The 22,079-nt window shown below is 43.7% G+C and overlaps 2 protein-coding genes across 2 annotated transcripts in view; one reads left to right on the top strand and one right to left on the bottom strand.

The window, feature by feature from the left end:
- The window catches only part of ABCD2 (ATP binding cassette subfamily D member 2), an 80,767-nt gene extending 79,371 nt beyond the window's left edge, over nucleotides 1-1,396 (bottom strand). Inside the window, exons 1-2 of the mRNA XM_014522111.2 lie at nucleotides 1,262-1,396; nucleotides 668-741 (exon numbers count right to left, since the gene is read on the bottom strand). Of these exons, the coding sequence (XP_014377597.2) occupies nucleotides 668-741; nucleotides 1,262-1,396 (209 nt within the window). The remainder of the gene's footprint in view (nucleotides 1-667; nucleotides 742-1,261) is intronic.
- Nucleotides 1,397-11,360: 9,964 nt separating this feature from the next.
- The window catches only part of CUNH12orf40 (chromosome unknown C12orf40 homolog), a 27,472-nt gene continuing 16,753 nt past the window's right edge, over nucleotides 11,361-22,079 (top strand). Inside the window, exons 1-4 of the mRNA XM_025209703.1 lie at nucleotides 11,361-11,383; nucleotides 14,465-14,504; nucleotides 16,963-17,101; nucleotides 18,289-18,421. Coding sequence (XP_025065488.1) covers nucleotides 11,361-11,383; nucleotides 14,465-14,504; nucleotides 16,963-17,101; nucleotides 18,289-18,421 — 335 coding nt within the window. The remainder of the gene's footprint in view (nucleotides 11,384-14,464; nucleotides 14,505-16,962; nucleotides 17,102-18,288; nucleotides 18,422-22,079) is intronic.

Below are 22,079 nucleotides of genomic sequence, written 5' to 3'. Positions count from 1 at the left end.
TGCTGAACCCCATCAATTCTGAAATGACAGGTTTACAGGAGGACCTGAATGGTCATGTCATATAACCCCCACGTTGACCTCCAGAGATAGAGCAGGAGAAAAGAAAAAACATTCAAAAAAGGTTGAGCCTTTTTCACTAGTTTAAAAAGCAAAGCAGTGAAGCAACAGTATGGATGTGACAACATAACGGGTTCCTACATTTGGTGGAGAATAGAGAGAACTTGGAGTTTGGAAAAAGTGTTACTAGAAATACACAAGAGTACCGATCGGCATCACAGACTTCCCTGGAAGATGTTTATTAGCATAAGGCTGCTGAATGGGATTCAAACTAACTGTTCTGTAAATCAGGTTGGGCAGAGCTCAACTAGTTCATAGTCTTGTTATAAAACAACCTCTATACGCAGAGAGCAGTTGTGACATTTAGTGAGCAACTTTCCTGTTTCAGACAGGAAACACAATCTTGTGCTACTCCTGCAACAGCTGAGCAGCAGTCTCCTGAAAATAAGGCCTAAAACCAGACAAGTTCTAACATATGAGCTACACTTCTCCTTTCCCCTAGAAGGATGTTTTTCCATCTCCACTTTCAGTGTGTAGCTCTTGTTGATTAAAAGGCTTGGGTAAAACAGATGGGAGCATAACAGTGATGGAACTGTAGCTGTTTAAATACCTGCAGCTTTCAGTATTGTCAGGGGATCCTAGAGGCTTGGGTAGATGCCTTTTTCTCATCTTTTGGGATTTTTGCTGTACAAATCAAAATAAAATAAAATTATAGCTTAGAAAATAGTTCTATTGACATTTGAGATAGAACAGAGTGCAGTAACTCTTCTTTGGCCAAACTGAGCCAGTTGCACTAGCAATTATTTTGTCAGTAAACAAAGCAGATTGCATATGATTTAAAAATACACAGGCACTAAGTATGAGGAGTTAAAAGTGCCTTGTTTAGGCAGTCACTTAAAGTTACTTTTTTAAAAATTGCAGTTTTCATTTAGTTCCATTTCCATCTTTATACTGTTTTATGCCTTAGTCACAATATCTCTTGCAGCTGATATGCCAAACCGCACTGACTTGCAACATTCCACTGCCCTAGCACTTTTTTAAAAGGGGGAAAGTTCATAGATCCCTATTTCACTTCTGCATATCTGCTGACTCTTAGCTGTACAAGAGCCAGGGAGACTGAAGCTCATAGTGAGTTGGTATCAGCAAGAGCAAACACACGTGGCAAGGTCAGGCCTGTGGGGGTATTAAATGAAACAAAAATTACCTGAATATGCAGTGCTGTAATCAGAGCAATATCTTTTCTTCCTTCGAAAAACACGAGAAAAGTCTGAATTGCTGTTTTAATTGCATTCTTTTTTCCTCCTCTTGGTGCCCTGTTTTTTGCTTTGCTACAGTCCATCTTCTTAGTCCATAAACAAATTACTCTTTGTGGAACATAGCTTTCATTCGTAGAACTGATGACTAGTAATGACTGGTGAGATCAGTGCATCAAAACATAATACAGTAATATTCAGGTACTGCTGATGAAATACTGACCAAAACTCAGTAAAAGTGATATCCTTAAGATAAAGGCTATGCCCAATTTCTACTAACCGGGTGCGGTTACATGAGACCTTTACCGCGGAGTTGCCCAATTAGCTCTGCAGTAAACGTCTCAGCATCTACAAGTGTGGCCCTATTAGGCCACAGGAAACTAACAAACTCTGCAGCAGGTTAGTACTGGTAAATACAAGTTTTAATCTGCTGTGGAGTTTTTTCATGCGCAGCAACACACGTGTAGATGCTGATCCAGCTGGCTGCCACACTGGATCACCCTCGTGCCCCAGCCAGCCCCTCAGCACATTGAGCCGGGGCAGAGCAGCCCTGGAGCCCACACATCTCCTGCCAGCCAGGGCTGCTCTGACCTGGTTCAATGTGCTGTGGTTCCAGGCGCACATTCAAATGGGGCACCTAGGAGCAATAAACTCCCATGCAATAAACTCCCATGTATCTGGGACGTAGCGGAGAGGATCCCAAAGCTTATCTGGCCCTCCGACCACTACACTATGCTCCTTATCCATGTGGCCATGAATGACATGTCTCAGAGCAATCCCAGCCGGGTCATGAGAGACTACAGGGCTCTGGGAGCGGGGCTTAGGGGGTTGGGGGTGCAGGTGTTTTTTTCCTCACTCCTCCTGGTTGTGGGTCATGGACTGAGGAGGGACTGATGGATCAAGGTAGTCAACCAAAGACTGCAGTGCTGGCGTCATCGTGAAGGCTTTGCCTTCCACAATCACAGTCTGCTCTTTAGTGAGAGAGGCGGTGGTCTGCTGGGGAGAGACAACCTCCACCTCACTCCACTTGGGAGGAGGCTCTTCTCAGCCCTATGGCTGGGAAATTGGCTCTGAGGTCGGACCCAGAGAGGTAGTAGTCGATAGAAGTGAATCATTATGGCACTCTGTGACCAGTGGTGTCCCCCAAGGCTCTGTCCTTGGACCAGTTCTCTTTAACATCTTCATCAACGATGTGGACATTGGAGTCAGAAGCATACTGGCCAAGTTTGCCGATGACGCTAAACTTTGAGGCATAGCGTCCACACCTGAGGACAGGCTAGTGATCCAGGCTGACTTGGATAAGATTAGAAAGTGGGCGGATATAAACCTGATGACATTCAATACCGAAAAATGCAAGGTACTCCACCTTGGGGGGAAAAAACCTGCAGCACGCTTATAGGCTTGGCAGTGCTATGTTCGCTAGCACCATGGCTGAAAGAGACATGGGGGTCATGGTTGATCACAAGATGAACATGAGCCATCAATGCAACATCACAGCTGGCAAAGCAAACAAAACTCTGGCTTGCATCCATAGATGCTTCTCACGTAAATCTCAGGATGTCATCCTCCCGCTGTACTCAGCCTTGGTGAGGCCGCAGCTGGAGTACTGCATCCAATGCTGGGCTCCACAATTCAAGAAGGAGGTTGAGAAGCTTGAGAGAGTCCAGAGGAGAGCCACGCGCGTGATCAGAGGGCAAGAGAATAGGCCTTATAAAGAGAGGCTGAAAGCCATGGGACTCTCCAGCCTGGAAAAGCATAGGCTCAGGGGTGACCTGGTGGCTGCCTATAAGTATATAAGGGGTATACATCAGGATTTGGGAAGACGTCTGTTCACCAGAGCGCCCCAAGGGACCAACGATCATAAACCGGAATTGGAATGTGGGATGAAGGAAGTATATCCAAGGATATACTTTTCAGGAGTTTTAAAACACCTTTGATATGATATTATAATATATTCTTTACTGTGGTCATTTAAATTATAAAATCATGTAAAATTTCCTAAATTTAAGGCAGTAGTTCAATTATGTGGTTTTCTACAGATTAGTTCTGAGATCTAATGGAGGTTGTAATATCAGAGAGTGGGGTTTCTGGAAAAGTTGTTGCAGCCTTGGAACTCATAGGTATGGCTTCATGGGATATGAAATTAAAATAAAAGGTGAATTTAAAATAAATGTGAGCTATCTGTCCCATATCCTAGGTATTTTGGTCAATCAACATTGAAAATACTTTTAAATTTTAAAAATAATTTAATATACAACTATAAATGAAGTAAGTGTATTTCATATACTCATGTATGTTTGTATGCATAAAATACACATACACAGAGCAATGATTTCAGTGTGATTTGAGAAAGTTCGGTGTCTCTTATGTAAGTGGTCCTTTTATGTCTTCTTAAAATAGGTATTTATTTTGCTCTTTCTTTTTAGTGTTAGCTAATACATTATGTGTCATCTTCATTTTGGAGGACTTTTTAGTTTTTCTGTTGCTCTTATGTATGCTAAGTATCAGGATCTTAGATTGTACAAACATTCAGAGATTCAGAGATGCTAGGGTTGGAAGGGACCTCAACAGATCATCGAGTCTGACCCCCTGTCTGGGCAGGAAAGAGAGCCTGGGGTCAGATCACCCCAGCCAGATGCCTACCCAGCCTTCTCTTAAAGACCCATAAGGTAGGGGAGAGCACCACCTCCCTTGGGAGCCCATTCCAAATTTTGACCACCCTTACTGTGAAGAAGTTTTTCCTGATATCTAGCCTAAATCTGCTCTCTGTCGGTCTGTGAGCATTGTTCCTTGTTACCCCAAGAGGCACCCTGGTGAACAGAGCATCTCCGATCCCTTGCTGTGTCCCCCTAATGAATTTGTAGGCAGCCACAAGATCACCTCTCAGCCTTCTCTTGTGGAGGCTGAAGAGGTCCAGCTCCCTCAGTCTCTCCTCATAGGGCTTGTCTTGTAAGCCCCTAATCATATGAGTGGCCCTCCTCTGGACCCTCTCGAGTCTACCAACATCTTTCTTGAAGTATGGCACCCAAAACTGGATGCAGTACTCCAACTGCGGTCTGACCAATGCCACATAGAGGGGAAGTATCACCTCCTTGGATCTATTTTTCATGCATCTGCTGATGCATGATAAAGTGCGGTTAGCTTTGCTGATGATTTCGTCACACTGACGACTCATGTTCATCTTGGAGTCCACTATGACTCCGAGATCCCTTTTCACTTCTTCCCAACCAGTAGGTGTGCTGGATATTTTTCAGCCCTAGGAGCAGCACTCTTGTCCTTATTGTACTGCATCCTATAATGTACTGCCCACTTTTCCAACCTGTCCATGTCTGCCTGCAATCATTCCCTACCCTCCAGATTGTGCACTTCACCCCACAATTTAGTATTGTCTGCAAACTTGGACAAAAACATTATATTCCTCTGTTTGCATTAAGACTTATACAATTACTTATTAGAGTTTTAACTGCAAATTATTTTTAAGATACCATTGTGTTATGATGTAGTATGGCATATCTAGCATTTTGTGACAGTGTTTTATTTCTTTCCATGGGCTAGGGACAGAAGTTACACATTAACTGATATAATTGATTGGAAACCAGTTCAAATCTGTAAAACAACAAAAGTTCAGCACACATGAAACAGTTTCAAAATGGCCAAAATTGGTCTAAGATAAACCTGGATTGATGTAGCATCACACTTAACTGATTTAGGTTAAATCAATTTATTGAACTTCTTTCCCAGGTCCCCTCCAGATTCAAGTTAATTCACAGTCCCCCAGCATCCTAGGTTGCTTTGCTCTTTTGGGGGTTTCCTTTGCCTTGCAGCAAGAGTTTGGATTAAAGGTTGAAACTGGCAGCAGTAGTACCACAATGAACCATGAGAGCAGTGGAGGCTTTTGGCAGGTGTGCCCCAAATTAAGTCCCATGCCCTCCCAAGTACCACTCCAATCCCCTTCTTGTACCTGATCTGCTGCTCTTTCTCCCTGATCTGCCACATCCCACATACTGTCCCAGACCCTTTGCTGGTTTAAGCTAAACCAGACACCCCCAGCATCCCAACATGCTCTCTGGGCTGGGTATGGCTCTCTGATCCACAGCAGGGCTGCCTGCACCCCATCCTGCTCTTCCCCCATCTCCCCTCACCACTCCCTGCCTAAGCAGAGATCCCTTCCTCCTCTCTCCCACAGCATGGACTGTAGCCCGCATGTGGTATGCTAGCTAATGCTGTGCAAGGCAAATAGGGTAGTGTCCGCTTAGGGCTTTTTGGAGGTAATTAACAGCTCAGATGGTAATGTCCCTGCATTCCTTCCTTTGCAAAAAGCTGCTTAAGAAGAGCTTGTAATGGGTGAGGCTTTGTTTTCTGATGGGGATTAAATGCTGATAACAGATCTGATAAATGCTTTGTTATCAAGGGGAAGGGGAACCCTCCTTGATCATAGTGTCCTGCCAGGGCCTGGCCACACCCCCCTCAGCTCCTTGTAAAAGGGAAGGGAGAGCTGCTGTAGCACACCACCCCCCTCCGGCTTCTAGGTGAGCCATTGCAGGCATGTGCCTGCATTTCTGTGATGTCTGTCTGGGTTACAAACTGATCTAGCCTAGAGGCCACCCATGGTAATTGTGGCACAAATGCCGTGAATTGGCCACCCCAGCCCTAGAGAATCCCCTACTGGAGGCCATTCTCAACTATATATGGAAAAGGGTAAATACTAGAAACCATATAGACCTAGGAATAAAGTAGTGGTTAGTATCCCTTCCTAGTTATCTGCTGCCTTGAGTAACAACTCAGCCCACATCCCAAGTGCTCCAGACATGGGTGTACAAAATGAGTGCCAGAAAAATAAAGGCAGAATGTAACCTCTACATCAATAGTTCCCATAACCTGCAGCCAAACTCAATCCTTCTGTAAGTGGATGCTGTGTCACTGACTTCAGTGGGAATTGCGTGTGTTTGCATCAAGGGCTGAATTTTGGTTCCCCCAGAATACCACTATGGTGTGAACTGTACTCATTTTGTAAAGTTACTGAATACCAAACCACTGCCTCTTGAACCATTTTGCAATATGTAACCATTTTCTGATTCATTTATGTTCAGTTAGCCAACAGAAACATTTATAACATCACTGAATATAGCCTTGCACATTGAATATAGCCCCTTTAATTATGTGGGAGTAAGGCTACTGTCTGTGCTTTTAAAATTAAAATCCTTGGTTTTTGTGCCCTACCTTGCAAAGGAAATTCTTTGAGCCAGCTCACCTCAGAACTGTAAAATAAAATTAAAATTGTTTGCCTCTTTAATTAAGAGAGCTCTATCTTTGCTAAGTAATTCAAAACAAAAACATTTTGTTTCACAGCGGTTACCTAAATAAAATGCTCTTTTTAACACCAGTATTGACAATGATCACAGGCCACCTATGATCACATCATAGTAAACAAAATACGTTAAAAAAATTGTGTTAAATCATTTTGGTACTAAGTAGCACTAACTGAAAAAGCACAGGAACAGTATTATTTTCTTGCCCCAAGTGCCAGCCCCTGGAGGAGCAGGTAGAGGCATACTGTTGGGAAGTATGCTGCACCTGTCCCATAGATAAACAAAATACTTAAATCAAGGGGTTTGTCAAACTCATGCTTCCACTTGGACCAAGGCTCCCAAAGGGTGCCTGAAGTTAATGAGATCACTGGTTAAAAACTTCATACCAGTAAATAGGCCATGATTTTCAGAGGTACTGAGTACAAAGTCCCTCACTCCCTAAGGATTCAACAGCAGTGCAGATGCTTAGCACCTCTGAATATCACAGCACTTTTACTGAGATATCAATATAGGGTTTTAATTTGCCCAATGCTAGACACCAAGGCTGAAAATTTTGCCCCAATGTCATAGTAAAAATGTGCTGAAACACCCAAAAAGTCCTGTAATTATATTGATCTAAAATCACCTGTGAGCATCTTGAGCTGTTGCTATACTTTCATCTGCTTAATAAATAATCCCTTTGTTATAATCAGCAACAGCCTGGAACCTCTTGCAGGTGAGTAGTTGTACTCATCAAGAAACATAAGTGTCGGGGCCGAGGGGCTGTGGCCAGCAGCCCGGGCACGTGGGCCGGGGAAAAGGGTCGACACGGCGAACTAGAATTAGGCACTGATGCGTAGAGGTTGATTAAAGATTATTTTATTTACACCGTAGGTGGTCGCGGTGTAGGCAGGAAAACTTTTTTGAGTTGTAGTTACAAAAAAACCCCACACACATGGAGTTTGCTAGGCTCCACCGAAGACACACGAGCGGAGTTTGCTAGGCTCCGCTAAACCAACACGAACAGAGCTCTGGATACCACTCACGGAGTTTGCTAGGCTCCGTGGACCGACCGAAATGAGAGTCTGAAAGGTGACTCTCCACGAGCGTGCAGGGTAGGGTACGTCGAGGGATCATGCGGCGATGGGGAGAGACTCTTGATGGGTGATCAAGCCACCATTCGGTCCGAGATTTACGTAGAAGTCCACGAGGTAATTGTAGACTCCTTGCCAGAATTCTCTCGGATTTTTCCCGGAATTTTCGGAATCGGGGTTCTCAGGATCTTCCTGAGATTCTCGGAAATCTCCAGCTTGGGCGGAAACTGCTCAAGCCTCTTATACGGCTAGCAAGCCAATCGCTAGCCGCCACGTGGGAATAATTTAGAAACAGCCAATAGTGGGAACAAATTTACATACGGGTGGCGGGAACTCCTTTGCACCGGGGTTTTCTCTATGCAACTGAGAAATGCACCGTGCAAAGAAAGCTCCATGTGGCGGGAAATAATTCTGCAGTGCTGATGCACACACAAAATCATACCCTTTGGGTCATGACAATAAGGATCATTCACAACTATTTTTTATAAATTATTTACAATCTCAGCTTTTCTCTTTTTTAAAGAAAGGGGTTTACATCAGCAGTGGTGATTCATTTATCTTCAAGTGAGGACTGTCCTGCTTAGGGTAAGCAGGCAGCTGGAATCCCTACTGAGACTCAGGCCCTATCAGAGCTCTTTTAACTAACAGCTGACTTGATAGAGACCAAGGAAAAGAAGCAACTGAGAGGTGTTTCCTCCCTGCCTCAAGTAGTCCTGGAAAACCAGCCTAAACAAGTCAGCATATGTGCCTGATTGGCATATGCCTCCTGAGGCTAGAATGGACACTAGCTCTCATGTAGTAGATGGTTTGTGGAAATATGACCTGCAGGGAGGAGTAGGAGGAAGAGAAGTCCAGCCTGTGGAGTTAGAACATCAACTCCTCTTTGGATCTGCTTCCCGTTTTTAGTGATGCATTGAGGATGGGTAGAAGGGGAAAGCAGGAGATGAATAAGAACAAAGAAAGAGTGGTGAGCATAGAGCAACAAAGGGAACACAGAAGGGGAAGAGTACTCCAGAAACACAAGAAAATAGAGGGATAATCCCAGAAGGTGGAAAAGAAATGGTGTGAAAAATAATCAGTTTATATAACTTTTGGATGCTGTGATAGCTTATAACACAATGCCTGTGGCAAGATCCCCCCACACATCCACTACAAAGCTTCAGGATATGATATCGGTTTGGTGGCAGGCTGTTCTCCTTTAAGACTGGTACAGACAGCACAAGCCTATATTTTGAGGATGCTGGTGTTGCTTAGTCAGGCTGAGCTGTAGCAAACAGGGCCCTAGAAAGGCCTGCTCAGCACAGGGTCTGTAGAATAGTTGTGGGAGGGTTGAGCTTGTGTGTAATGTGGACCCCTCCAGTACCTGACTAGGGATTGTTGATGGATTGCTTGACGCAGAGAACTAGAGGAAGATTTAAAAGGCAGCTTTGCTACCTTGAGGTCTCATGCATGAGAAAGAAGGCAGTTCTCACTGCCAAAGACCTCGGTCCATAAAACAGTGGCGCTCCCCTGACTCTTTTATGTGTGAGAAAGTCGGGTTATTCTGCAACCCCACATCAGGTCCTTGGAAAGCTTTCACCAGAGATGTCTAAGATGGGAACCCTGGTAGCAAAGGGCATGCAACAATAGGTTAATACATAGAGTCAGGTAATAATACATGTAATAATACATGGAATCAGTGATCCCTACAGCAAGGCTCTGCCATATTACATCCTTGATGACAGGACTCCAGCAGAGTTGCTATCTTGGCAAAGGTGGAAACACTACATCATGTCTGACTTGAGGAAGGCCAATGCACATTGCAAATGACACACTGGTCAGACACTTAGATCAGGCAATCAACAGAGTGTTTCTGGAGACAACTGCTGAGATGGAGGTGAGGTTGTTAGTGACAGGACCTCATTTGTTCCTTATTTTAGTCTGTGGTGTTGCAAGTAGAGCTGGTGCCTGGGGCAAAACCTGCAGGAGTGCTGGGGGTGAGGGGAAGGGTCCAGTTCTGGGAGTAGGGGTGGGGAGGAACACAGCAGTCTTAACTATGCTGGAAACTCCTAAACTGTCTCTGGCTGAGCTGCTGCTGCTGCATCGGCTGCCTCAGCTCTTGCTCTTAAAGGAACAGAGACTAAGAAGATAAAATGATTTTTTTTTCCCAGTCTGTTTACTCAGTTTGATAGGACTTTGTATAAACTAAGTTTCATGATTTCCCTTGTAAAAATTCTGCAAATGCTTTAATGAAAGACATAGAAAAACTAAGGTCATTTTAATACTGCATTATCAAGATCTGATCCGAGTCCTGCATACGTTATTGCTTTCACCACTACTGTCACTACACAGATGACAATGTAACAGTGGTGTTGTAAGTTTTTTGGAAGAATGTTAGGTTAGATTTAGCCCAAAATAGACAGCCACCGTGGAAGAGTCCTGAGGTGTATGGGTACTCCAGGCTTTCATGTAAATTGTTTCAGTAGGTGAGTCCCTATGAAAGGCACAAAGAGGAGCTAGGTTCAGGATTCGAATTATTGGGGAGCTCAGGGGGCTGAACGCCCCTCATAAGAAACAAGAGCCCCCTGTAAGATCTGCAAATCATAATCGGGGGAGGGGGCCTCCAATTTTATTAGGGCATCATGATAGGCAGCCCAATTTCTTTTTGCAGATCCCTCCCCAGGAGTCAAAGTGTAATTTGAACCCTGGCTGGGTTGCTGTGGCAATCCCCTAGGAGCTCAGTAAAGGAAGTACAAACAGCATTGACAATACAGTATAGTGAGTGCTACAGCAGCTCTGGACCTGCATTTAGATGGTTTGTGGCTAAATCACACTGCAAAATCTAGCTGCCAAATTTAGTGCAACCCTAATGATGACATTTGTTGCTAGTCAATGTTCACTGATTTTCCTCTTCAGCAGGTCCCTGAGCAATGTGAGAAGTAGGGAGAGGGAGTAGAGACCTATTTCTTGCACCCCCCCGCCCCAACCTCAACCATGTTAAAATCATAATTCAATTAAAATCATAAGACCAGCTTAAAAATCATTGGATTAAAAAAAAATCCAATACATTTTTGGATCTCTTTTTAAAAACCTATAGGCAGGGCACGTTGCCAAGCTTTTCTTCCAGTCACAACCTTCCTGTACTATAGAAATGATGGTACTGTTCTGTGAGGAAAGCAGAGATGCTTTCAGATTTGCTTAACTCCAAGAACTGAGGCCTTAAGAAAAACACCAAGTATTGCGAGGCTCATTTATAAGTCTCATGAGTTAGGAACGCAGCCGTGGCCAGCGGCTGCCTGGCACTTGGGGGAAAGAAGGGGGTGGGAGCAGGGGGAGCCTGTGTGCAAGGTGACCGGGCAGTGTGTTGCTAGGGGAAAGACAGCTGAGCCTAGGCCAGCCCCCTCCTCCCCATCCCGTCCCTTTCTGCTCCACCATTAACCTCCCCCCAGCTGGCCTTATGGTCTGACTCCTGCCCCCACTCCATGGCACCTGCCATGGGCCATTTCCCTCCTGCTCCTCACTGAGCGCTTCACATCAGCCAGAGGAGTGTGGAGGGCAGGAGGGGAGGCACAGTCTCCCTGCTCCCGGTGCCACAGCACTGCAGCTGGCCAGGGGGACCCTGCAGGTGGTCGGGCGTGGGGGCCTGCGACAGCCTGCCAGCCCCTGCGTGCGACCTGCTCGGGCTGAAAATGAACTGGGTTGGGGGCAGTCGGTGAGTGAAACGATGGCACAGGGGCAGTGGGAGGCCGCACCCCCACCACAGCGTGGGGCTGGGTGTGCAGGGGCCTGCCCCATCTCAGGCGGGGCACCGTGTGACAAGACCTATTGCTCTTCCCTGGGGGGAAGGGATGGCTGGCGGCAGAGCAGCCTCCTCAGTTTCCCGTCCCACCGACGGGAGTCTGGGGCTGTCCAGAAGCATCTCCACAGGAGTGGGCAGGATGGCACGTCCCGAAGACATCGCTTCCCTGCCAGGCACTCGGTTAGGCAACGCGGGCTGTGTGGGAAGGGGCTGTCTCCCGCCCACCTGGGACTGGGCAGACATAGGGGATGTGAGAAGGCTTATATCCTCCCTCAGGTCCAGGACGGGGCAGCCTGGGCAGTGTGTCACTGTCAATGAAAATGAAAATGAAAATATTGCTGGTATTATAACTATGGATGCTGCTGGATTTACTATGAATTATTTCTAACCAAATCTGATACCTTCCACATTTTATGATAGTCCAAATGCATGTTTCTCCATGAGGAGAAATCAAAGGGACTCAAGCTCGTCTGAACCAGAGGAAGTTTGATGATAAAGGACCTCCCATTTAAACAAAGCCAAGTTTAGCCAGAGGAAACCTTTAGTTCCTCTGTTTCCGCTAACCAATGTTAAATAAAAACAAAGCAGTAGCCAAAGACAACAGATTACCCAAACCACCCAAAACGGTTGAAAGATATGTGCTGCTACCCGTTGTTTATCACCTGGGACTATCACCATGGTTTCCTGTTTACAACCCCATTGCTTCCCCTTCTTTAGTAACTGCCAGCCAACATGGAAAGTGTCTCTATGCTGTCTTCTTCATCTGGAAAAGATTTCACTTTTTGATCTGGTTCTCAAAAGACAGAATTTAATTATTTATGTAACTTAAATTCCTCACTGTTATTATCCCATCAGGAATTAATAATGTTAATTAAAAATCTCATTCATTATCATATGACTTCATACTTTTTGTGTCTTTTCCCAAAATGATGGGCAAACTCATCTTATAAAAAAAAAGTTTTATAAAAAAACTGAATTTAGCTATTGGAAGGCATAATTCTGAACTCATAGTTTATTTGATTTACATATAATTTTATTCTATTTATTAGTTTTATTATAGCAGCATATAATAATCCCATTTGAGATTGTGATTTTATTATATTAAACAGAAAACACTTTGTGTTCTGAAGAGTTTACAATTTAAGTAGATACAAAGGGTAGGAGAAGTTAAGTATTGTTATCCTCATTTTTACAAATCAAGAAGTAAGGCATAGAAAAATTAAGGGATTTTCCCAAAGGCACCCAGGAAAACTACAGAAGCAGCAAAAAATTGGACCCAGATACTGAGTACCAAGGTCTTTGCCACAAGATTCTCTCTCTTCTTGAACCAAAAGTGAAATCTAAAAGTTGTTTAACATACTTACTACTTAGATGTACATTTCAGGGGAGGATCATGCACAGCTGCTGGGCTGTAAAGAAACAGGAAAATCACCACCCACAAGCTGGTAACATTTTTATACTCAATATTTAAATTTAAAAAATCCCCTTCATTTATTTATTTTTTAATTACTATACCACCTAATTTCCACTAGAAATTTAAAATTCAAAGGATTTCACCAAGCTTTTGAAACTAGGCTTGCTAAATACAATTTTAGAATCATCCTAAACACACATGCAGAGTCGTACTAAAGTAACCCCATAAAGATTTTTTGACAGCTTTTTTTTGAAGGGAAGTTTTAGCTTGCAATAACTATTAGCATAAATGCTTGTGAATACTGTCCTTATACTTGTATAAATACAAGACATCTTAGAGCAGATATCTAGGCCCCCCGCTTGGTGGCCAGAAGTGCACTTCTCTGCATCTGGCCACTGCGGGGTACAATGATCCAAAAAGGTTGAAAACCCCTGTGTTAAAGAACAGGGGCAATGCTCCATTGTTTTTCTTTGTTAGTTTTGCTTTTTTAATACTGTTCACCATGGCACGAAAGGCAGAATAGAAAAGTGCAGAATGAACTCATAGATTCATAGATGTTAGGGTCGGAAGGGACCTCAATAGATCATCGAGTCTGACCCCCTGCATAAGCAGGAAAGAGTGGGTCTAGATGACCCCAGCTAGATACTGATCTAACCTCCTCTTGAAGACCCCCAGGGTAGGGGAGAGCACCACCTCCCTTGGGAGCCCATTCCAGACCTTGGCCACTCGAACTGTGAAGAAGTTCTTCCTAATGTCCAATCTAAATCTGCTCTCTGCTAGCTTGTGGCCATTATTTCTTGTAACCCCCGGGGGCGCCTTGGTGAATAAAACCTCACCAATTCCCTTCTGTGCCCCCGTGATGAACTTATAGGCAGCCACAAGGTCGCCTCTCAACCTTCTCTTGTGGAGGCTGAAAAGGTCCAGTTTCTCTAGTCTCTCCTCGTAGGGCTTGGTCTGTAGGCCCTTAACCATACGAGTGGCCCTTCTCTGGACCCTCTCCAGGTTATCCGCATCCTTCTTGAAGTGTGGCGCCCAGAATTGCACGCAGTACTCCAACTGCGGTCTGACCAGTGACCAATAGAGGGGAAGTATCACCTCCTTGGACCTATTCGTCATGCATCTGCTGATGCACGATAAAGTGCCATTGGCTTTTCTGATGGCTTCGTCACACTGCTGACTCATGTTCATCTTGGAGTCCGCTAGGACTGTAAAGATTCCTTGTATTATTTTAAGGACTTTAAAACAGATAGTTAAGTTATATACTTGGTTAACTGCTTAAGAGTCTTAATTTGGGGATACACAATGTTTTTAATAGTAGTGATTTAAAGATAATGGGGCAGAAGCCCAGCTGGTAGAAATCAGCATAGTTCAAATTGTCTGCAGTAGAGTTTTACTGGCTTTTATGAGCTAATGGCCTTGCCAAATGTCTTAGCTTGAAATATGATGGCTTACACATGTAACTCTCAGTAGTATTAGTAGGTATTAGAGTCCTATATCCTTATACCTCAACATTAAGCTACAGCTTACAAATAAATATGAAATCCTTCCATGCAGATTTAATGTTACTTGCCATCTTTCAGGAGCAGAATCATACTTAAGCAGGAGAGAAGAAAGCAAAAGGCAAGTAGTTATTTTAGCTCTGCATACTGTATATTACACAATTACAAAATAGTTTAATGTTGATTTCACATTCAAGGACGTCTGGACTGTAACATGGTATATCTTTACATACTTTCAGTGTGACTTTTAAGGCAAAATCTTTTTTTCTGGGAAATCCTCATGCTGAATCATGCATTATGTTTTTATTTTAGATTTCTCTGCAGACATGCAATGCAATAATATTAGTTACTGTCCAATTATGAACATTTTCCCACAATGCAGGTATTAGTGCATAATGACTTGAAAATTCATAATGCACAAATATGTGGTCAGTTTAACTAATAGCTAATTACGGACTTGTAGCATTTTTTTCTCTAGACCTATGCATAAAATGTTTGGTTTGTTTAAATGTTTTATGCTGTCATTCAAACTAGTACACCAGCTTCTTTGTATTTACCTGATTTGAAAAAATATTGCTTGGATTAAACATATTCAAATGAAACTGGACAAAAAGAGAAAAAGCAGTGAGGGAGGTGGGACATAAGTGTAATAAGAACAGACATCATCTCCTTAGTAGCCAGGACCAACAGGAGAGTGTTGGGAAGTGAAGCCATCAAGTCTGCACCTTTCCTAGACCCAAAATAGATACCATGGCACTGATTCTCAAGGCATATAGGGGAAGCACAATAGGCTTGCAAAATGGAGCCATGCCCAAGAACAAAGACTGTCGTCCCATTGGAGAGTGGGAGCAGACACTATCCCCGTACTTTTGCATTTTCTAGAACACACCATAGGTCAGTGGTGCCTCATTATTAGGGTCTAACTGGCTAATCCCCAGTAATAATGTTAAGAACTTTGTAGTGGGCTTTAGTGGAGTGGAGGTGACAGAACCAAGCTGGGGGTCTGCTGCAAGGCAAGCTACCGCCTGTCCTAGCTCCTACCTCTCGGCTCTCCCTTGAGCTTCTTAACTAAGTGTCCTGAAGATCAGTGGTCTCAAGTTGCAACAAGGTTGGACATTAGGAAAAACTCTCTCACTAGGAACATTGGAACAGGTTACCTAGAGAGGTTGTGGAATCTCCATCCTTGGAGATTCTTAAGACCTGGCTAGACAAAGCCCTGGCTGGGATGATCTAATTGGGGCTGGTCCTGCTTTGAGCAGGAGGTTGGATTAGATGACCTCCTGAGGTCCCTTCCCACCCTAATTTTCTATGATTCTATGAATATGCATGAAGTAACAGCTGTAAACTATGCACAGGGTCTATTTTGAGGTGATAGGCAGAAGGATTATTTGACATCTGAATAAGCTGCCAAGGGACAGGATGGTGGGTTTTTTGTTGATTTTTGTTTTCTTTTTTTGAGGATAGGGGGTTCAGAGTTTTCTTGTATTATGAGGGGATAAACCACAGAGTTGGAGATTTGAAGACGTAGAAGAAAGAGAGAATGAAAGTGTGAGGCAAGGAAAGTAGGGTACAGAAAAACTAAGGGGTGTGAAAGGATTAGGAGAGGAGAGCAATGAGAACTGTGTTAAACTGTGCAAGGGTTGAATTTACCTATTAGTCTTCCTAATTGGAAATAAGTTTATCTGTGTGTCACAGACTAGGTTCTAAATCAGGTCAAGTACAAAATTACATTTCAGTTCAAAGGTTTTTATGGAATGGCACAGCCTGGAGCCTTCATTGTCCTTCTTGGAGCTAAAACTAAACAAGTTGTTATTGGTTTTATTTACTCATTCATTGTTGTTTGTTGTACTTGATATCTGTGATCTCAGGATGATTTATTTAGCTGAGTGATCATCTGCAAAATTCAAGGCTTGTTCCCTTCATTGCTATTAATGAAATTCAAGAGTTAAACTGAATACGCAACCCAGAGAAATTACAAGTGTTGATCAGATTTGCTTTTGACCCTTGGCATATGAAGACATCTCAAAGGTCCCAGTCATGGGGTTTTCTTTTTTGTCATAGGACAATATTTTCTGTGCCAAGAAAGACAGTCTAGGGGAACAATAAGCTCTGTGTGCCCACATATAGATGGTCACATCTTTATAATCTTGTTGATTTGTTTACCAATTTCTAAGGTTCATAAAAAAATCTTAGCTCTTACAATAATTGACAATATGTAGTTTTCCTTCAAGGAATTTGACACTGTTTTATGCAAAAGAGATTTTAAATTTTTAACGTGGCATTTGAGAAAGTGAAGGGATCAATTTTTCCACAAAAATAACCATGATTATTTTTGTTTCAAAGACAACAGTCAGTAATATTTATATAAGATGCAATCTTTTTTTGAAGTAATAAATGTGACCTTTAAAAATATTTTTACAATCCCTACAGCTATATCCATAGTGTGTAGGGATTTTGTATGTGATTTTATTGACAGTAAATGGAATTGTGCTGCTAAGCTGTTTATGCAGTTGTATAGAAGTGTGCCAGGGGATCTGGAGTTTATTTAAAGCAGCTAATTTTTCTTTTGAAAAGTATAGGAATTCTTCGAAAAGAAAAAACTTAGATCAAAGATGAAGCTACTGGGAGTGTCCTCATCCCCTAAAAGTTCAAGAGTCAGTTTAGATCTTCTCAATCTGTATGTTGTTAACCAGATAGCAAGCAAGAAGGATAATACTGGTAAGTTTAATATAGTAATAGTCAGGTTTTACAATTGAGAGCCATATACTGTAACCTCGAACTGCTACTGTAAGATTATTAACTGATTATGTCAAGAATTGCATCTACCTTTAGGTAAACATAATAACTAAAAGTGAAAACAATATCCTCACAGAAAACCAGGACAGAAGAGGAACCAAATCATCTTGGCTAGCACCATAAATTCACCTTCAAAATCATGCAGACCATATGCACTCATTTCATTTTGCATCCTTTATTTCCCTTATGCCCTTTTTCCAAGTACTCCATTCAAATTCTATTTCTAGTGTCATAGAGTTGTTGGTTGTAGCCATGTTGGTCTAAGGACATAGGCAGACAAGGTTCTTGAGGTAAATGTGATATCTTTTATTAAACCAACTAAATAGTTGGAAAAATTGTTCTTTGCAAGCTTTTGGGTACAAACACCCTTCTTCAGACACAGGGAGAGTGTGTTGTTTCTTTGCGTTCTCTCCTGGGTAGAAACACAAAGAACACAAAAAAATCCCACCCAAAAAACTCTCCCTGTGTCTGAAAAGGGTGTTTGTACCCAAAAGCTTGCAAAGAACATTTTTTCCAACTATTTCGTTGATCTACTAAAAGATATAACATTTACCTAAAGAACCTTGTCTGCATATTCCTAGTGTCATGCCTTCTTTCATGGTAACGACAACACTTGGAATAGCCTCTTCCTCCTGCTATACTGAGTGCCTTTCTCCACATCCTTCCTCAGAATCTTACTTTGGTCTCCTGAATAACAAACATCTCCACATTTCCTGAAAACCTCCTGTTGTTCTGTGTAACATTATCTGAGTCAGATGATAGGGATCTTTCCATTTTATGCTCAAAAAGGTGAGGGTGGAAACAGGCTCCTTTGTTTTTTCATGGGTAGTGAGACCAAACTGAATGAGAATTATAATAGAGCCTTGCAATGCCTGGAATTTGATGGATACAAAGGAACATACAGCTAGAATAATACATTTAAAATAGGATTAACAATAAGCAGTTCAGACAGAGAAAATGTCAAGCAAAGCAAAAATATACTTATATCGGTTAGGTTGCCTGTATTGGTTAGGAAGAATGAACAATGGGTTATGCCTTGCTAAAATAAACTAGAGAGCTTAAATCTTGCTTTGATTCAGATACCAATTTTCTGAACATTTTTATTACAGACAGCATAAGAAAACCAGTCTATGTTGATATGTCAAGGGGTATAAAAATACCAGTGAAAAGATATAATATGGAACTTCCTGTGTCACCGCAACGTGCATCATATAAAACAAATCTAGATGACATCCAAAACAGGTACCTGTTTAATTATAGGCACTAGCTAACCCTTAATGAAGATGTGCACAAAGACAAGAATTCCATGATGCTATTTCTTTATTTTCATTTGTAAATTTGAAATTTGCAACGTGCCATTTCAAGGTTCTAGAGAGTATTACAAAGGTTAAAAAAGGCAATTAAGACAAACCACCCCAGCAGTTTCCATGCTCCTACTCAGGAAACCTACCCAGATCTAGAGATACCTGAACCAAAATAAACCTACCTTATTTGACCTTTTATTGTGTTTTTCCCTTCTCATAAGCCTAGCTAAGTAGATAGGCATTATAGCCTGCAAAAGTAATCAAACCTGGCTTATTTCAAACCACAGAAAAATGACTTAGGGCCCAAAACTGAGGACCTCTCATACAGAACATCCTGCCAGCAGCTCCCCTTTCCTTAAACTGAGGGGTCTTCAGATTAAATATCTCTGCTAATTGCTAGCATGGCAGTTTGCCATACAGAACAAATAGTCTCTCAAATAAATCAAACCAGAAATGTCACTCTCAACCAATAAATGGCTTTTAGAGATGACAGAGAACTTGTGTACTATGCTGTTGGCAAGAACTATCACTTAACGAGTAGGCTGCTCGATTGTGCAGCAGCTCCATTCCCTAGGTTGATGTGTCTGTATGTAGAACTATAGCAGTAGTCTAATATTGAGATAGCAAAGGCTCCCACTGCTGCAAGATGGTTCTAATCTTTAAAACAGACCAAGGTGGGAAAAAATTCTTCCTGAACATTACCAGTAGCAACTGGGAATTGAACAACAATCCAGCCTGCAAACTCTAGTTAACATATGAATTCAGGCCATACCTACAGACTAGGAACAGTATGCTGGTAAACAGTCTCACTGAAAATGTTTTATGAGCCAAAGTAGTCAAAGATGCCACCATGAACTGCTAGATGCTGTGAAAAAATGGCTTAATATGATCCATATAAACAGGGAAGGAATGAGTAAAAGTTAAAGTAGTGTAAGAGTGATATTATAGCCGTGGTGGTTCAGAAATTATATGAGGCAAGGATTTTTTAGAGTGATATCATTTATTGGACCAACTATGTAGTTGGGGTAGAGTTAATCAAGCTTTCAAATACAAGGCATTCTTCTTCAGGTTAGAGGTGATTTTTAATCTCTGCATACAGCACAGGTGCAATTAACACTGTAATACAGCAACCAGTTCTGGGGTCAATATTTTTAAAAGGGATTTTGAAAAAATGGAAAAAGGCAAGAAGCCACAAAACTAATTTAGTTTTGGATAAGATGTTTTACATTGAGATACTTGGGGAAATCAATCTGTTTGGTTTATCCAAAAGAAGGCCGAGAGGTGACTTGATTATGAGTAGATAAATGTTTTCTGGCTAGACTAAGAACTGGTACAAAAGGGTTCTTTAATGTATTGGAGGTAGGCATAATGAGAATGAATAGGTGCAAGCTGATAAATTAGACAGATAAATTAGAAATAAGGTTCTAATATTTAATGGTACCCTTCAGAACAAATTACCAAATGGACTGGTGGATTTTTAAAGTCTACAAAGTAAGTCTGGAAGCCTTTCTGCAGGGTGTACTTTAGCGAAACATAAATTATTAAGTAAATAGTTGAAATTCTATGGCCTATGGTTAGGAACCTACCTAAGTCATGGTGAGACAATGGTTTTTCATGGCCCGCTTACAGTGCACTGAGCAGATTTCACAGGCATTTTGTAGCAGTCCCACCCGTTGCCACTGATTGGCAGAGGGCACCTTCACTCAGTCTGTGTCACTACTGTCCCTGTACAGTAGTGATGTAGACTGAGTGAAGATGCCCTCCGCCAATCAGTGGCAAGGGCACTACATCTTTGCCCTGCCCCGGTGGGAAAGTCTGCAGGGGGAGAGGAAAGGGCCATGAGGGAGGGAAGGGAGTGGGGCTGAGGATGAGACTGGGTACGGGACTGAGCAGGGATCAGGAGGGAGCAGAGCCAAGCCAAGACTGGGGCCAGGGCCCACTGTGCCCATGTGGCCACCTCTTCCCCCATGCCTGGGATCATTGCCTAGCTCTGGCACCCCCCGCACCAATGAATCTGCCACTAGGGCTGTGCAAAGCTTTGGTCCCTGAATTGATTCAGTGGAGATTTGGCCTGATTCAGTGGCTGAATCTCCAAATCCAAATTGAATCAGGAGACCCTTTAATCTCTCTGAACTGAATTGGAACCCTCTGAATCAATGCAGAGAGATGCAGAAAGATTCGGACATAGACACAGCTTTAAATGTTTTTTCTGCATACCTCAAGGTACCAAGTGGCTCGTGAATGCTGAAGTGGTAAGGCAGATGGAGCATCCCACGGAAGCATGGGGAGCTCCCCAGCACACTTGGCAGCAGACCTGGAAATGTATCTTCTTTTTGGGTCTGCTGGGAAGTGCACAGGGGGGCCCCCTGTGCCTCCCTGGGTCAGTAACTGGTGCCTCCTGGGTCTAGGAGTGCACCTGGGGTCCCCCCATGGCTGATCGCTGAGCCAGGGGGGAATGAAGGAGCCCCCCTGTGCACTCCCAGATGGACCCGGAAGTGGACTGGAAGTACTTCTGGACCACTTCTGGGTTGACCACCGAGCACACTGGGGGGGCAGGGGGGGCACGCTTTTGTGGGATGGTCCATCCCCCCCCACATCACAGCGGTCACAAGCCATGCCTGGTACCTCGAGGTATATAGAAAAAACATTTACAGCTGTGTCTATGGCCAAATCGCTGACTCTCTGAATCAGCATTGAATCTTCAGATTTAGATTTGGCCAAATCAAATTAGGGACAGTGATCTGAATCAATGAATTGAATCACTGTCCCTGATTCAGGCTAAATCTGAATTTGAATCGAATACGGCTCATTTTGCATACCCCTATCTGCCGCCCCCCCCACCCTGCACCAGCCCCATTCTTGTCCCTGGCTCTGCACTGCCTGGGGGGGCCCAGAGCTAGGGGCCAGAGTGAGGCCAACCTCAGCTGCACCATTGAACTGGAGGGAACTGAGCCCCTGGGACCCCTGTGCCCACCCCACCCCAAGTCATAGCTGGGCATGGGATGAAATCGTGGCTTATCCAGGGAGATGTGGGGAGGCGGGGCAGCTGCTGCTGCTGCTGCATGCATAGGGGGAGGCATGGCGGGGGTGCATGCCCCCAGATCTGCATGGGGCAGGGCTGGCTGCTGCGGGCTGGGGCTGGGACAGCACTGGCTTCTTCCCAGCAGGGTGGGCCAGGCTGCACTGGGGTGCATGGCGGTGGTGCTGGGAGGGGGGTCGGAGGGGCTACTGCAAATTTTGGGGTGGCTGCACCCTCCCATAGTCCCCTTCCAGTGCCACTACCACAGCCCCAGCCCCAGCAGGCAGCCTGTCCTGCCTCTCACAGATCTGGGGGCATGTGCCTCCCCATGTCTCCTGGGGTGCGCATAGCAGCAGGAGCCACACCCCACAGATGAACTGCTCACGGCTCAGTCCTGTGCCCCACCAGCTGTGCAGCACCTTCCCCTCCCCTAGCCCCAGACCCACTCCCTCCCTGCAGCTGCTGGAAGCCCTTGGCTGGGCTGCTTTGTGGCCCTACCACTGCCCCGCGTTTGGACGGGCTAAGCCTTGTTAGTCCCCCGTCCCCCTTCTGCTACCTATGGTGAAAAGTATAGATG

The sequence above is a fragment of the Alligator sinensis genome, unplaced genomic scaffold (assembly GCF_000455745.1).
Source record: "Alligator sinensis unplaced genomic scaffold, ASM45574v1 scaffold9_1, whole genome shotgun sequence".
Taxonomy (NCBI): domain Eukaryota; kingdom Metazoa; phylum Chordata; order Crocodylia; family Alligatoridae; genus Alligator; species Alligator sinensis.
Note: the sequence above shows the minus strand (reverse complement) of the source record. Positions and strands in the feature narration are given on the sequence as shown.